At 33.9% G+C, this 16,662-nt stretch overlaps 1 protein-coding gene across 1 annotated transcript in view; it reads right to left on the reverse strand.

The window, feature by feature from the left end:
• Positions 1-8,354, reverse strand: part of LOC146589297 (sodium channel protein type 5 subunit alpha-like) — a 46,443-nt gene extending 38,089 nt beyond the window's left edge. The window contains exons 1-6 of the mRNA XM_085316420.1: positions 8,231-8,354; positions 7,953-8,081; positions 3,500-3,804; positions 2,330-2,450; positions 953-1,043; positions 372-500 (exon numbers count right to left, since the gene is read on the reverse strand). Coding sequence (XP_085172546.1) covers positions 372-500; positions 953-1,043; positions 2,330-2,450; positions 3,500-3,766 — 608 coding nt within the window. The 5' untranslated portion in view covers positions 3,767-3,804; positions 7,953-8,081; positions 8,231-8,354. The remainder of the gene's footprint in view (positions 1-371; positions 501-952; positions 1,044-2,329; positions 2,451-3,499; positions 3,805-7,952; positions 8,082-8,230) is intronic.
• Positions 8,355-16,662: the final 8,308 nt, after the last annotated feature.

Below are 16,662 nucleotides of genomic sequence, written 5' to 3' on the forward strand. Positions count from 1 at the left end.
TCATTTGACCCATAGTGCAGTAGCTACAACAACAGAGAGGCATGTTTGGTTTTGGCTGTCCATGCTGGCACCTCTTAGCAAAAAGTAAATATACAGTAAATTGAGAAAAAACAACAGCTCTATCAACTGTAATAATGCATACAGGGAGAAATTTAGCAAATGAAAGCTAACTCAAAGAGAGAGCCTTTGCATTTAAGTCTTGTTTTAAAGTCTACCACTATTTTTCTCTCTTCAGAGAGCTGATATGCAAATGTCCAGAGACCCAAAAGCAATTCTTAAACAGGTGGGATCCCAATCACTAAAAAACTTCAGCAGTATCAGAGAGTTATCTTATGTTTTCCCTTGAGCAGGAGCAATTAAGTTTTACTCACGTCACAATAATGACCAAGAAATCCAAGCAGTTCCACGGATCTCGAAGAAATGTAAATTCATCCCAAACAAATCCTCTTGCTACTACTTTTATCAGTATTTCACCAGTATAAATGCCAGTAAAAAGATGTCTGAGAAGAAAGCATATGTGAAAGTGATGGAAAAAAATTAATGTGATTGAATTCAGGCACATTCCACCTTTTCTATTATTTACTCACAGAATGGAGATGAAGGGAAAACGTGCAAAGTACAAGTGGACAAGATAGGTATATATTGCTTTCAGAAACATCATGGGTGTAAGAGGATGCTCACATTTCCTTATAAAAAGTTTTGAAAGATCACATTTATATTCTAAAGCACAATAAAAAATTTCAAAAGCTTCAACATTCTTGCAGAGCAATAATGGCATATTTTTTTTTATTTATAGCCTGAAAGGATTGCTTATTTAGACTGATGAGTCTAAATCACAGGTCTCTGAGTTTTTTCAAGTCCCAGAATTAGATGATCATATTATTTAATGTTTCAGTCCAGTACGCTAGCCATCTTGAAGAAAGAGTGAATAAATGGCAATTGAGATACTCACTCAGTCCAGTTGAGCCCTATTGGAAGGCTAGATGCAGTCATAGAAGCACAATTGAGTACCACAGTACAAGTAATAAACCCAATAAAGAACCTGAATAATAAGTTAAAGAAAACGTGCTCTATTTTAAAACAATCAAGTTCAGGAAACTTGCTGATTTACACACACACACACACACACAGATATTTAAATAATTACTTTTCTGGTTTTGAATATGCCCAGGACTCCTCATGCTCTTTCCTAAGAAATTGATGTCAGATTAAATTTCTGCTCAGCTGAGTTAATGATTAAAAAATAACAATGAATGATCTTTATGTGAAGGTAGTTTTGGAAGATGGGTATTAGTGAGAGATTCAAGTGGACATACTAGATTGAAGAGCTGAGAATCAAGCAAATTTGAGAGCCCTCAGCTGTCAAGTGGCATTTGAAACTTTAGATACATGTTTTTTCCAAGCAAAAATATGGAATAAACATGATGAAAAAAATTATCCCATTGTTTTTAAGAAAATCTAGAAAACCAAACAAGAAGGATGCACTGCCATGAGTTCAGAAAGTTTTTCCCTGCAACACCTGTAGGAGGAGTGGCTCTAATGCCGCATCACACTCAGAGAAGAGGAGGAAATGGGTAGGGCAAGAATGTGGGTGACACATCTAGAAGAACAGAGGAACACTAGCTGCTCTTCTTTGGGTCTAGCCTGTCATACTTCAGTAAATCCAAATGTAGATTCTAGCTGTAGATGTCTCCAGGTCATTTTCTTCCTGTCAAACAAACAGAAGTGTCTCAAAATTCCATCACACAAACAACATAAAAGGGGCAGGCCATAAAGACCTAAGGTTCCTTCACCCTTCTGGATACAGTGATAGTCAATAGAAATGATGCTGTCACTGCTCAAGCAAAAACATTTAGATGAACGGTGAAAAGGAAGTGGAGGATGACATTCCACAGGACTCTTCTGGGCTAGGGAAATTCTTAAGGTTGATTTGAAAAAGAAAAGGAAGGAGGGTGACACCCCGCAAGAGTCTGTGAGGGATTCCTTTTAATTAAAAAAAAAAAAAAGAAAAAGTTTACACTTCTCATCACTGTAGGGATTTAGAAAAAGTTCTAAATACATAAAGCTAAAATAACACACAGGAGCTGCTAAATGCTGTTTTGTAACAATATCAGCAAATCTGACCGTTTAAATATGATCATTTTAACATATTCACCTACAGCAACAGCATGTAAATATCCTTGCTGTTATAAAACAAGATTCAATGTACCTTCTAAAAAATCTCTCAGTATCATAGCTTACCTTTAGCTTAGCAGCAACAGAGGATCAAAACAGCAGAAAACAGTACTGTGTATTTTAAAATGTAAATGATGGAAATCTTTAAAAGGATATGAATGGATTAGAATTTTAATTGCTGCTTTTCTCACTGGATTAAAAGGACCAAGTATAAACAAAGCAGGCGTAGCAGTAAACCGGAAAATAGTCCTCCTTTTATTTAGCACCATGAAAGTCTACAAACAAAAGATTCATAGTATATGAAATATTTTCATGAAACAAAAATGTTCCCCAAATTAAACAGTAACGTTAAAAAATCTTCACCTAGAACTATATCTAATTGTGTACAGCTTTCTTGCATCCTTACTTGGGGCTGAGACCTAATCATACTACATATTCAATGAAACACCAGCTATGCCAGTTTGTATTTTCTGTGAAGGAAATAAGAACTCATAGTTTCTCTTCTTTTCATCAAGATCATCACCCTAATAGCATGAAAAAAATGATATTTCATTAACTTCATTATATTTCATTATATTACTTCAATATATTTCATTATATAATATAACTTCATTATATTTCATTAACTTTTGCTGGCATAAGAAAAACAGAACCTTCTACACTTCAGCTCAAGTCCGCTTCAGTAGTAAGCGAGCATATAATAGAAATTCTATCTCAAAAGGATTCCTAAAGCATTTATTTTACACAATCCCATAGATAACACAACACAAAAAAACTCTGTAATAGCATGGGATATACACCAAACAAATACATTACAATAAGTAAAGCTGATGAGACATTATCAAATAATATAAAATTAACTTACACTTCTTAAGGAAATTGTATCTTTTTATTACATAGAACATTGGAAATATTTCAAATACGTATGACCTAATTTGTAATTGAGCAAAAGTATTGGCACTTTGCCAGCAATTTCAACATGACCTACTGTTTGACAGGCACTGTTTATAGTATAGTGAGTTCAGCTCCACAGACTTCATAGAGAGAGAGTTGCTCTAAATAACAAAACATCAGTCACCTCAGAATATATTTTCTATAATAGTGTATCATATACTCATAATTAAAACTGCTTGTAGCGTGGGATTTAAAATACCTTTTCACTATAAAATATGAAGTATACTCATAGCACTCCTAACTCATCGTATGCTAGTAATGTTCTGTCTACAGAAGAATCAACACCAGAATCCTCTGCATACAGCTATTTTTTTCTTAAGACTTTAGCTAAAAAGAAAATTAAATAAAGAACACTCTTCAAAGTTTTAACCTTGTGATCACTGTAGTATGGATCAAAATCTTCAAGGGGTTCCCCAATGAGCTCCTCAGGAAGATCCCCATAGAGAGAGGGCAGTTTTTTGCATGTTTTCAGATCCAGCTGGGGATTAAGTTTATCTTCTTTAACTTGTTGACTCTCTTCCTTATCTTTGTTTTGCCTGTTTTTTCTCTCAGCAATTTTTTTCTCAATTGCTGCCAGGGACTCAGGAGTGAAACGTCGAAAGCTGTTAGTTTCTGGCAGCCAAAGCAAGGGATCCATTTCTTCTTGTATACATTTAATTCCAGTGCTAGAAATAACTTACAGGAGAAAGTTATCAGTAACTAAAAGATAATAGAAATAACACATGATGAAGACTAATAATTATTAGATAAATTATTTCTGCCTTCTGTAGAACCCTGTATAAAAACGAAGTAAAACCAGCTAGAACCACATTTATTTAGGACAAAGGTATATCTAAAACATCACTCACAAAAATTAACTACAATTGATTCTGGATTCCTCTTGTAAAGCCAGGTTGCAGGACAAACATTTTTTTCCTTCTTTCTTCCACTAAGAAGATAGATCTGTATCAGAACCCTGACAATCACCTAATTGTTTCAGTTTGTAGCAACTTACAGTACTAGCAGTCTTGCAGCTTAGTTACCCATCTTTTTGCAAGCAAAAGTTAGTTCCATTTCTACCATCCCTCTTTCTTACATGTGATCACAGAATAGTTTAATTATAAGGGATCCTGAAGGCTCCAACCTCTTGCTCAAAGCAAGGTCGACTTTGAAGTTAGGTCAGGTTGCTCAGGGCCTTGTCCAGAAGAGTTTGGAATATCTCTGACACACACATTCATTCAATAAACTCCAATCTTTGCTCTCAGCAGATTCTACAGTTTAGTTTGCCGTGTGTGTGCTCGGCTCTTGCTGTTTTCAAACTACACTCTTAACTCTTTCCCTTTGCCATTTACACTCATGACAGAAAAATACTCTATTCAACAGACTTTTTTACAACTTTCTTGAGTAGGAGACCGAGAATGTGCCCACAACTGAGGCTATATCATATCTGGTTTGATTAAAAAGTATTTGAATGCTTTTTTATTCATTAAAATTAAAAATAAACTGCACCATAAACACCCATAAATTTGTAAGGTCAAAAAGAACTAGATGTATATTGAGGGAAAAAGATTTGAAATACGCCCTCAGATTTCTGGAAGATTCTTTGAAATTCATTTAACTTGATATGACTTATCATGAGTGTTCGAAAGCTAAGATGCATCAAACTAGGAAGCTTAGTGTGTTCSTCGATACTAATTCACTGATACTTTTGCTGACAAGTACTGCATACTTTTACACCAAGATTTGACTAAGAGGCAGTTAGTACCTGGTTTCTTAAAAAAATTAAAATAACACCTGTGATAGAATTGAGATAGCTGCTATGCTTAATTCTACCTGAGATTTACCCTTCCCTGTGTGTTTAGAAAAGCCAGGAACCTGCATTTCCTCAAAATAACTTCACATTAGGAGATTATTTGACCACCGATCAGCACTCCTTACCCACGGACTGTTATGCAGAGTTCAAAAAATGTAACGACACCATAAAAAGACTACAGCAAATCCAACAACCGTGTCAGTCTCGTATTATCCTCTTCACAAATGCAAGACAATAGGAAGATGAGTCTCTCCTAGAATTTCACAGGTGACTTAGTGCTTTGTGGGTCTGCAGTAGAGGGTCTTGTGTTTCTGGAAGTCCCAGTTATTTTAATTTGCTTGATAACTGCTCTTTTCCACACCTCAGAGGAAATAAATGGCATTACTATTAACTACCCTGATTTTAATTAAGTCTTTGACATGTTTATTCACGTTGACAGGTGTGGGTGTGACTGAAAACAGAGTTCTGCTCCTTTCTTACCAGCCTAGCAAAAGGTAGGTATGATGAAAGACCTTTACATTCTCACATATTCACAAATACTGCACTGATTTGTGGAGTTGTCAGGGTACCTTCAATGATTTATTTTCAGTTTTTTTGCTTGTGCTGAAAGCACTGACAGAGGGGTAAAGTGGCAATGTAATAATAAGCACTGAAACCCTGCATGTGACTTATATTACTAATTACTTTTGGCTCAGATTATCCACAGTACTTGGCAACGATAAGAATTTATATGGCTGTGATTTTCATCCAAAAAAAGGTGAAGACGACTGACCCATTACAGAATAAGTCTCCCTTTGTGACTAATGTCAAATCCAAATACTCCTATCCGCAAAACACTGTTACTCASCAACTGGTCTTTAAAACCTCTGTATTTTTGATTGCCCTAAGTCCAGCTGTGCTACTTCAGTTTAGTGAGCTCAAGCACAGACCAGGACAGAGAATCAATACTGCCTTGTAATTACAGGTCTCTTCTCTAAATGGATAGATACTTTTCTTTTAAAAAAAGTATGTGACTGACTGAAGCCAGAGTGATTTTGCAATGATTTCTCCACTTTCACCTCAGGACTTTACAAGCAGGACCAAATCTGACCAGAGACCACAATTAAGAGATCAGAATTTACCATGATAACAAACTGAAAGTTTATAAGAAAAAAAAAATTGTTATTTTGTTATTTTGCAAAACAACATAGACCATTCCCTTTGGAAAACTCAAAAGATAAACTGAAAATCAAGGTGTTCTCTTTCTTTTTTCAATTTTTATAATTAAGATTATTTTACCTTCAAAGAGGTTTTAGGAAGAACAAAGAGACAGAGATTTTAGATGCATTAAGATGCATCTTTAGAATGTATTTTAATTTAGATGAAGTGTAGATGCATTTAACTGCATTAAGTGAAATAAACGAAACAAAGCCAATGGTTTTAGTTAATGCTAACATTGAGTATTAAATAAGGATTTGGGGACTGAATTAAAAAAAATGAAGACTGAATCTGTCAAAAATGACTTGATCACAAGTAAACAATACACATCCTCTTCAGCTGCAGTGTCTAGAAGTCATAATTTGACAATGTTCATGGATAACATGAGAGGATTTCTTCAAAAGACCTGAAATACTGCACTTACTTTGGCACGAAACAACACGCTTTTTGTCCTTTCATCAACTACCAAACATTTATAGATTGTTCATTATGTTAGGTAAAAGCAAGCTAAGAAGATCTGTATTTGAAAAAATCCTTAGGAAACAGATGACTAAAAATACAGGTTAACGTGCAGATCTGTTAATTCTTAATGTGGGATAAATAACTAATTTCCATTTTAATTAAGAAATGGAAATCCTGTGACAGGTTTTGATACCCCTGGTCCTATAGAGAATGATCCAGCAGTAACTGATACAAATGCACTCGTGGGACTTTCAGTTATTGAAGAACCACTTTCTACAGGATCAAAGTTAAAAAACCTGTCCTGAATTCACATTTCTTTCTAAGCAGAAATTATTTATTTTTCTCATCTTTGGAAGAGCTAAAATCAACGTATACAGCCAGCACATGGTTTTAGGTTCATCTAACTGGTTTAGGGTACTTTGGGTTCTGTAAAAACATCGAGTTTGATTTTATGTCAAAAACAATAGCTACAGATATACTAACACAACTGCCCTAACAAATGATCTGCAAAGTAGTAGAAGGAGATCACAAGACGTCATTAAATAAAACGGACCCACAGACAGAAAACACAGAACTTAGCAATTACTGTACAATCACCTATAAAAAATTCTTAAGAAAAAAGCAGGACAATTTTATCCATAATAGCAAAATACTGCCAAAAAAAATGAGTCCATTAATACAATGTTTCACAAATACAAATTACAAAATGCTCATTTAGATGATGACTAATCACTAGAGATAAAAATCAACCAATTTAGACATTTAGAACAAAAAACAAAATACAAGTTCAAGCTTTACACGCAGCTCCTTAATTTGGTTTCATCTGTGTGAGATTCAGAACTCCTTTCAGCTCACTAAAGGTATGAAAAGTTCCTTTTATATGTGGTAATGCAGCAATCAAACTGCTGACCAATTATATCCAACAGTTTATAAGAGAGGAATTTAAATTAATAGAACTACAAAATACATTCAAAGTCAGCAAGGGATGTTTTTTGATGGGAAGGTATCCCCCAAGAAAACAATGGGAAAAGTGGTAGCCATATAAATAGAAAAATGCCCTTATTTTGCATTTCAATTTAGTTCTATTATGTGTGATTTAGTTCTGAATCTCAAATCATTTCTCTTCACTCATTCGATCTCCCCTGTGAGCATCGGGATTTGAAGAAATAAAGGGTAAACTGGAACTACACATTTAGCTTGTTTTTAATATGTATTTAGTAAATTATTTCACAAGGAACACAGAATAAAATGCCTCCCTGTGGCAGAATTTTGTTAGAAAGCACAAAATCAAATAATAATGTGCTTAAACATTGGTCAAGAAGCATCTTAAAATGATAAAATAAAAAATGAGTAAACATATCACAATACTTACCCTGAGAGCCACTACCAATGTCCAGGAATTATTAAAATTTGTGTTCTAGCCAGAGGCCTGTTAATTTTTCACTGCTCAATCTCATGATTTCCAAAAGCTTGTTTTGATCACTCTACATATTTTTCCAACCTCATTTTGAGGGAAAAAATGTAAAAGTCAAATTTTAGTAAATCTTCCACATAGTTCAGACAAGCATATGAACACAACACCCAAACCCAAATATTTCAAATAGTTCATCAAAGAGTATTTAACCAAATTCAGRTGCATGCATCACGTACCATTTTGGTTCACATAACAAAACTGCCCTTCTGGCTCTATGAGCAAAATCAGTAGCGTTTTCAGTACCTTAATAAAGTACAAATTCATATTACAACATGGGCCAGATGTGCAGAAACAAAAGGATATTACATCCTTAGATTCAGTCAGTAGATAAAGATACCTACATTGAGGTTCTACATGTGAGCAAGGCATTTTAATTCTCACTATAGTCAGTGGTATCTGGTGGTAAATACAGGCTTTCAAAGCTGTAAAGCTATTCCAGATGATCAAAGCGAGTCAGCTGCTTTAGAATGATCTAACACTCTATTGACAGTATTAACTAAATTTCTACTGACCGTAATGGGAGATTAAACACCTAAGTCATGCACAGACAGCTGCATATAGTCACCTAAACAAAGATGTCAATCTTGCACTGAATCATTCCATAGCTGACTAAAACTTCTCTTTCTGTTAAGCAGACATCTCTAATAATCTAGATTCACCTTCCCATATAACACACAAGAGCAAAACTGGATGTCAGAAAAATAAACTACTTACTAAATAAACAAACAGATAAGCTAATCCGTTTCAGATTTCAAACTTTACATTTAGTCAATGTAAATTACAATTCCTGGTAATACATAACAGGAAATGCTGGCCTGAAAACTCTGATCTGAATGGTAGAAACATCTCCAAATCCACCATTAGCTTTACATTTGGAAGCACTAGGCATATATACCGCAACAAATGACCATTAGTTAAAACAACAACAACAACAAAGTTGAAAAAGATAAAAATGCCATTTTATATGCAGCTCAAAATACTTTTGAAACATATGAACTTCAAGCAAAAAAGAAAAAATGAGAAAACAATTCACAGTAACACTTTATAAAATAGGCTAAGAATTCTCTCTTGTTTGTGTACAATAGCTTGCAGAAAAAGTYTCCTATTCAATTTCAATAAAGAAAAAAAAGTTTTGCTCTATGATCACTGATTTCTTCTTTCTGACTACCAGTATTTATCAACAGAATTAGCTAATTGATTTTAGTTCTTTTTACAAGCAAACTGGGAAGTACAACACATTTCTTTTAGTACTGTTATTTCTAAAACACACGGTCATTTCCACATAATACTTTTTCCCCTACTCTCTCCCACYCTCTGTCCACATAAAAACTTTGTGTATGAATAAATATCCTTTTTTTTTGAGATGTAAAATAAAAAGTTACTCGAATATAAAATAAAAAGCTACTCAGAATACCATTATATTATTAGAAAATCTATTCACATATTAGGTCCAAGTTTGGAAATGGATGCAACAGAATATAGTATGCAGTACTTAAAATGTTCTGACAAAATCACTCACCAACGCTTCTGAGAGATAAACATTCCCAGTTCGTGCAGGTAACTGAATTCTACTATCTGAAGACAATTACAGCTCAGACTAGATACCATTAAAGCCAATTTGAAGACTGCAATATATCAGCCATTAAGCTTCATATACCAAAAAATAAAACAAAAAGCAGTCAGAAATTAATATGAGAAATAGTAACCTTTAGAAAAAAGTTAATGAATAGCTGCATATTTACAGGAATACAGCAATTCTACATTAAAAACATATACATTCTAACTATATCTAAAATAAAACCTGATAAGATCTATAAGTATATGTGCACATATTCTATACATATATGTACATATATAAATACTCCTGAGTATTTTGAACATATGTACATTTAAATAAACAAATTCAGTAATGGAGACTACTCACAGTATGCAAGTATTTAGCAACAGCAAAATACAATATCTCCTTCTAAATAGAAATTGATTTCATAAGCTAATTTCTGCTCTTATGTTTTAAGAGACAGAAAATCTTAATTGTCTCACCTTCACCGTTATGTTCGAAAGAACATCCTTTTTAGCTATCTAGCTCCCCCTCAGAAAGTTTTCTTTTGTATCAGCATGCCTGGAGGAGGGATCAAGAGGGAGGAGTTTGGTTATTCTTCCTCTGACAGTAATATATAGAATTTGGAGATGTCACGCTGCAATTAAAGAAAAAAAATGAGAGGGTAATGCATTTGAAGAATAATCACTTAAATATTACTCAATGATTTTACTTCTGCTGAAATTGTAGTGACATTAAAAAGAGTGGGGTTTGTTCAGTCAGAAATATATATGTAGAAACATAAAAGCAAAAGCTGTCCTGATTCATGTTTTACTCTGAGGTTTTAACCAACTAAACTTCCAAAATATATCAAATATTGACAAGAACTTTGCCCTTCATTAAAAGCTTTTGGTTAGAAATTGCAATCACATATTACTGTTTTCCTTCCTTATTTTCTATTTCTTATTATTCCTAGACCATGTATGGTTGTATTTTACAAAANAAAAAAAAAAAAAAAAAAAAAAAAAAAAAAGTCAGACATACTATCTAACACATACAAGATCTGAGCCCAAGATACATTACATATTACATGTTGTCATAACTTTTATTATAACATATAAGCCTTGTTTGAGCGAGATAAAAGCCACATTTTCCCTCCTATTTCAATTTTTATAGGGTTTTGAAAAGAGAAGTTATGTATAAAACCTGCTAGCAACATATATAAGATAATAAGAGGTATAAATTATTGCTACAAACTTATTCTCTTACAGTTATTTCAACAGCATTCATTATTGTCCAAAAATTATTTTATTCTTTATTGGGTAGACTAAGGATCTTTCCTGACAGATGATAAGAGAGTTACACACCACGGCTTTTGCTGGAAGGCGGCATGTTGTCCTTAAAAGCCATTCAGCCTTAACACATGCAAACAGAAAAACAACTTCCATAAAATACTTTGATACATATCATCACCAAAGGAAAAATCTAAAGATGGTTTTAAGGAATTAAAGAAGCTAAGTGTTTTGTGATGGAAGCAACTTTAACTTCAAGCATAAATTATTCTTCCAGAAAGCAATAGTATGTTCTCAAGAGCAATTAAGTGAGTAGACTTGTAAATATCAGTAAATAATCATTCTATAATGGCACTAAAGCTACCACTGTCAAAATCAGCTACATTTATAATGTTACAATTGCTCATATCATTAACTACAAAAGAGATCCTTACCTGAACGTGGATTTTCTGCTGCTTCCTCTTCATCGTTCTGATTCTATAAAAAGGAGTAATGAAGGTGTAACGAAGACAAACCTCAGGCAAGGGCTGCACTCCTGCCTTTTTTACAGACTGTAACATCTAAAAGCTGAAGAGAGGAGAGCATAGATTTTTTTTTTTTTTTTTTTAATCTACAGCTAGTAAAAGCAAGCTTAGAATTTGCAGCTAAAAGCATAACATTTAGATAATAACTTCTTGTGTTACTATTTGGAATTTAGTTTCAGTCATTAGAAAGGCAGTTTCTTAGTGGGAAAGCAAGAGGTTATGAAAAAAATAGCTTTAGAGAAAGACCATTGTTTTCTTCTCAATTTCCTGCATTATTCCTCAATATATGGGAAGAAAAAAATAAGTTGAMGTTTAACAACAAAAAGATAACGTTCAGCACGGAAATAACTAAATATCTGTTCACTTAGTCGCCATGTACTTGACATAAATCTGACACTTCCATTAACTATGAAGTGTAGCATTCTTTTTTCCTTTTTGTTGATAGAGCATAATAAAAATATTTTTTCTGGTTAGCATTAGTATAGTACCATTAATCTAATGACCATGAGTATACAGATGTCAAGAGCCGGAGAAACAGATTTTTGTACAATTAAATGTATCTCATGATTTTGCCATAACTCTAAACACTAGATTCTACTTTAAATTACTTTTCAGGCAAATTTTGCTAATTAAAATCTCAAGGCATCTGAAAGTTTATCCACAATGCACGACCTCTCCTTAGACCCATGGAGCCTCAAATTCTCTTCCACCTCCTCATCATCCAATTTCTACCTGCAAAAAATATTCTGCAGGGCAATCCTAGAAATCTGTTTCTCCACACCATCTTATACTCAGCAGGGTAACAGACAGGAAACCCTTGCCTTTGTTTTAGAGTAAGAAGGGTTTATACAAGTTTTTTTTTCTCTCCCTTACCTCTTCTCTTTAGAGGATTAATACCCTCYTATTCTAGTTCCTAACTTAAACACTATTTTTCTCCTCCTCTCGACCTTCCCTCAYGAGATAACTAATTAGGGACCCACAATTATATGTGAGAGGTTTCAGATTCRGTAATTGAAAATCTATTCCTTCTCACTGCATCCCCCTTTACAACAGCCAATTACACAGTGCAATGTAACCTAAAAAAATAAGTCATTGCAACTAAGCAGTTGAAGATCAGAGAGCTGGATAACCCATTACTGAGAGCTGGTGAATTATGATCTTTTTGTGTAAGTGAACAAAACGCAAAACCAAGACACCTCAGAGAAAGCTCTATTTTAATAAAAATAGTGCTTTGGTTGCAAAGGTTTTCAAGATTCTATTTTTGCTTATAAAATAGTAAGTTGTCCAGTCACTATAAATCATTGGAAGGGAGTGACATAAACTTTTATAGCACAGATAGAAATATATTTAATATTGCAGTAGCGAAGGGAGATCTATGAGAGGAAATGCAGCTTACAATGTTCATTATAATCTTTTGACATATCTAAAAATATAATTCTGAAATGTATATCCTGATCTATTCAACAGCCTCTACCTATTTTTCATAATACCCCTATTAACCAGCATTACTTTAATGCTAAAAACTTTGCTTCATAGCAGAAGGCAAATTACTTCACCTTGAGAAAGACATTCCATTTTTTTTTTCAAGAAATGGATCCTGCAAAACACCGTTATATCATACATAAATAGATTGTGACATTCATTGGTAAAGTGCTCTATTGAATTTCATGTAAGATATCTTTTGTCTAGTTTAATTTAGGTTAAGATCTTCGTGGAGACAAATCCCCCACTAACAATGGAGCTTCTTGCACCTTCTGATTCTGCTCTCGGTTCATTAGTGAACACTGACTCTGAGACAATGTGTGATGCCCATAATACTCTCTAAGAATCAGCAAACACCATGCACTATATCACACAGAAAAATCCACAAAACACTTGGGAAACTCCACTATGTGTATAACAGCAAATATGTATGAACACAAACATCAAAATAGTCTCCTAAAGTCAAAATTTCAACCTCTGGAGAGCAGGGAATGGAAATTATGTCAGATGGAGCAGATGTATGGTCTGCTTTTAGTTTCTTTAGGATACCCACATCATGGGAGTAGGCAGATGTAGGGATATCTCTTACGACCTCAAAGCTGAGCACTGCCCTGGAGCAACAGTGCTCAGTACCAACTTTCAGAATGAGAACCACATGATTTCCGTGACTCTACTTGTAACAGAATTATCACTGAATACAGCCATGGACARCTGTTCTTTTGGTGCAATGGCTCTTCCGCTGTCCATCATCCAAGCCAGCCACATCACAGCAACAGAAGACACCAAGATGATCACACAAATACAGTCTTTTCGATGATTATTTACCAAGGCACTTATGTCAAATACAACAAAAATGTAAGTACAGTTCTCATTCTGTGTATAGAAAGTCTTTATGGGAAAAAGCTTGTGTGTTCCAAAGAAAGACAAGCCAAATCAAATCATCTTGGTTATGTCTTTCAGATGAGTACCTTTGTAAAATGTGTTGTTAGATAAAACAGTCACCAAATACAGTCATAGTTTTCACAGCAGCTGCCATTAAGAAGTGGAGACTTGATTTGATCATGTCATATGAACCTACAGCAGAATCAGAGCTCTAATAATGAACAGCTCTTCAATCCAACAAACAAAAGCAAAAGCTGGAAGTTGAACCTAGTCAAATGTGATCCAGAAATAAGGAACCCATATTTAACAGTAAGGACAATTAAGCATTGAAATAAATTGGGAATAGTTGTGGCTTCTCAAAATAAGCAAAAATTTCAGTGTTTTTATCAGATTAGTCCTTCTTTCTCTATTCCCCACCTGGTCTGATATACATACCAATAGATTTTCATAGTACAATATTTCTCATTTATTACACTTATTTTGATCAGTATAATAGTTATTAATTCTGATGCTTACTGTTCATAAATGATATTTGTGTATATACTTGTTTATGGAATGGTGGCAATTCATCGCTCAGCAATAAAAGTTCACATAGTTCAGTAATGCAAATAGGGATCTTCGCATTGGATACACTTGCAATAGAAATATTATTTGCAGCCACAGTTGCTAGGGTGCGGATTTCTGTTCACTACAACAGCAGCTTCAGGGAACTTGTGATCCTTCCTCCCAGTGCTAACTTAAATCTACAAATGGGCAAAGGTGTGCCCGCAATTTGGGAATACCATAAAACAGCTGACGCACCACATTAAGTGTTATCTCTAAACAATGCACGCAAGCTTATTACAATGTAAATTCAAATGTGTTTACCATGGGCTGAATAAATTCAACTGCTGGCCAGGAGATTCAAGAACCCCCTTTGGTTCAAGACCTAAGTAATTAAGAGATGCCAAGAATGTCTGTTGTAAAACATCAAATTCATGGAATAAGTGTGATGTGGAAAAACATTGGAAAAAAAAAGTATTGATGAGATATACCTTCTTTGCTATACTTGGAATGCACAATGACAATAATATATATAAAACAAAAATCAAAAGAACACACATAGAGAGAAACAGAATTATTTTATATAAAATACATAAAGGTCTGAGTTTGTCACTCAACAAATTTTACCTAAGGAGGAGCTGCAGAGCTCAGGCTAAGAAACATTTCTGAGCTAAACTAAAGGTGTGTCCAAATCCCTTTTAGAAAATAATGTAATAGTACAARGTAGCTAATGTATTTACCAAGACAATAATTCATATGATTTCCATTTCTCATTGTTCATTCTGCACAACAGAGTAAGAAATTACACTGACATGAAATTTTGTATCTTTTAAATAGCTAATTGGTTTTACAGAATAACAGGAAATGGCCTTTATGGTAAGTGCGCATTAAAGGCATTGTTACACAAATTAGCTTTCTGCCTGATGATCTAATGTGCACTGAATAAGGCTGAAAATTAGCTCAGTGCCTAAAGACAGTTATTCCATCTACCACTACTTGGCATTCTGAAAAAAATCCCAATATTAGTATCTTTTAAGTATTTTATATTCCTCAAAAGTAAGATCCTATAAGAATGCAAAAGATTACTATTATCATCCATAAGAGATTTCCAGTCTTTCTGATGCACTGTTTTTTATACTTCTTCATGAAGTGTCATCTTTTATTATATGGCTCCAAAAATGACTATGAATTGGAAAGTACCACAACCCTAGCAAAGACTGGGTTATTTCATTTCACATATATTTCTTACTGCAGCTCCCTGTAAGATTAAAGTCTCAACTATACCTTTTTAACAGGGATGCAACTGATACATTTTTTGCAATACTATATTTGCCAATGAACTGGAATACAGTATTCTGTAGTTTTTAGATTAACGTGAAAAAAACAAACTCAAATCAACATTTATGCTGAGATAATTATTCTCCAAAGCCTCCATGTTTCAATTCTGCCTCTCTCTCCTGCCTAGCTAGCTGGGGCATCTGATCTATCAAAACAACTTACAAAGAAAATATTACTTACTATATTTTTTGCATAATCTTACCCTTAGAACTTAAGTGCTCTGGCTTAATTTGGGCTTACTAAACATACACACACAAATCACAGAAACTTATCATAACTCTTATCTTTAGCAGCCCTCAGCAAACAGGAAGGATGTATGATAGTCCTTTGGACTAGAAAATCTTCAGATCTTCAACAATTGTTTGATATAAAGGAATCACTATGTATTTTTTTCTATTTCAAGTTAATGAATTGTTGTTTTGAAAGAATTAAGCAGCACTGTGTTTTATATATATTAACAACAGTGACCACCCATGCATAACCAGTTCTTTAACACGCAAAAAAGTTTAAAAATGACATAATAATGTAAAGAAACAAAGGTCTGCAGTCTGTAAGTAAATTTCACTTTAAATCAAACATAAAAAAATGTACATTGCTCTTGAGGACACAACATGAAGACTAACTTTATCAAAGGAATAACCCATTGTTCCTTATGGATTATGAAATGATGATTAGGATGAAATTATAACTTCAGTTTACCAAGGAATTTCACAAAAATCATAAGCACAAACATTTCAGTATCTTTAAAAGAGAAGAAGAAATGACTTTAAAATATGCATAAAACTGTTGTGCTATGCAATCTTCAATATTTTAATGGACTAATGCATACTGAAATGTAGTGAGGCACTTTGCTTATTTACTTAAGCAGAAGACTTCATGCTGCCTCATTCTTCTCCAGCCCAGAATCTGATAAAAATAACGTATTCTATGCATGACAGCATCTGAGACTCTTTGATAATTACCACTGGCCTGAAGCCAAAACATAACTGAGCTCGTCTCAAAAAAAAAAA

The sequence above is a fragment of the Rhea americana genome, unplaced genomic scaffold (genome assembly GCF_003343005.1).
Source record: "Rhea americana isolate MKP2758 unplaced genomic scaffold, rheAme1 scaffold_47, whole genome shotgun sequence".
Classification (NCBI taxonomy): domain Eukaryota; kingdom Metazoa; phylum Chordata; class Aves; order Rheiformes; family Rheidae; genus Rhea; species Rhea americana.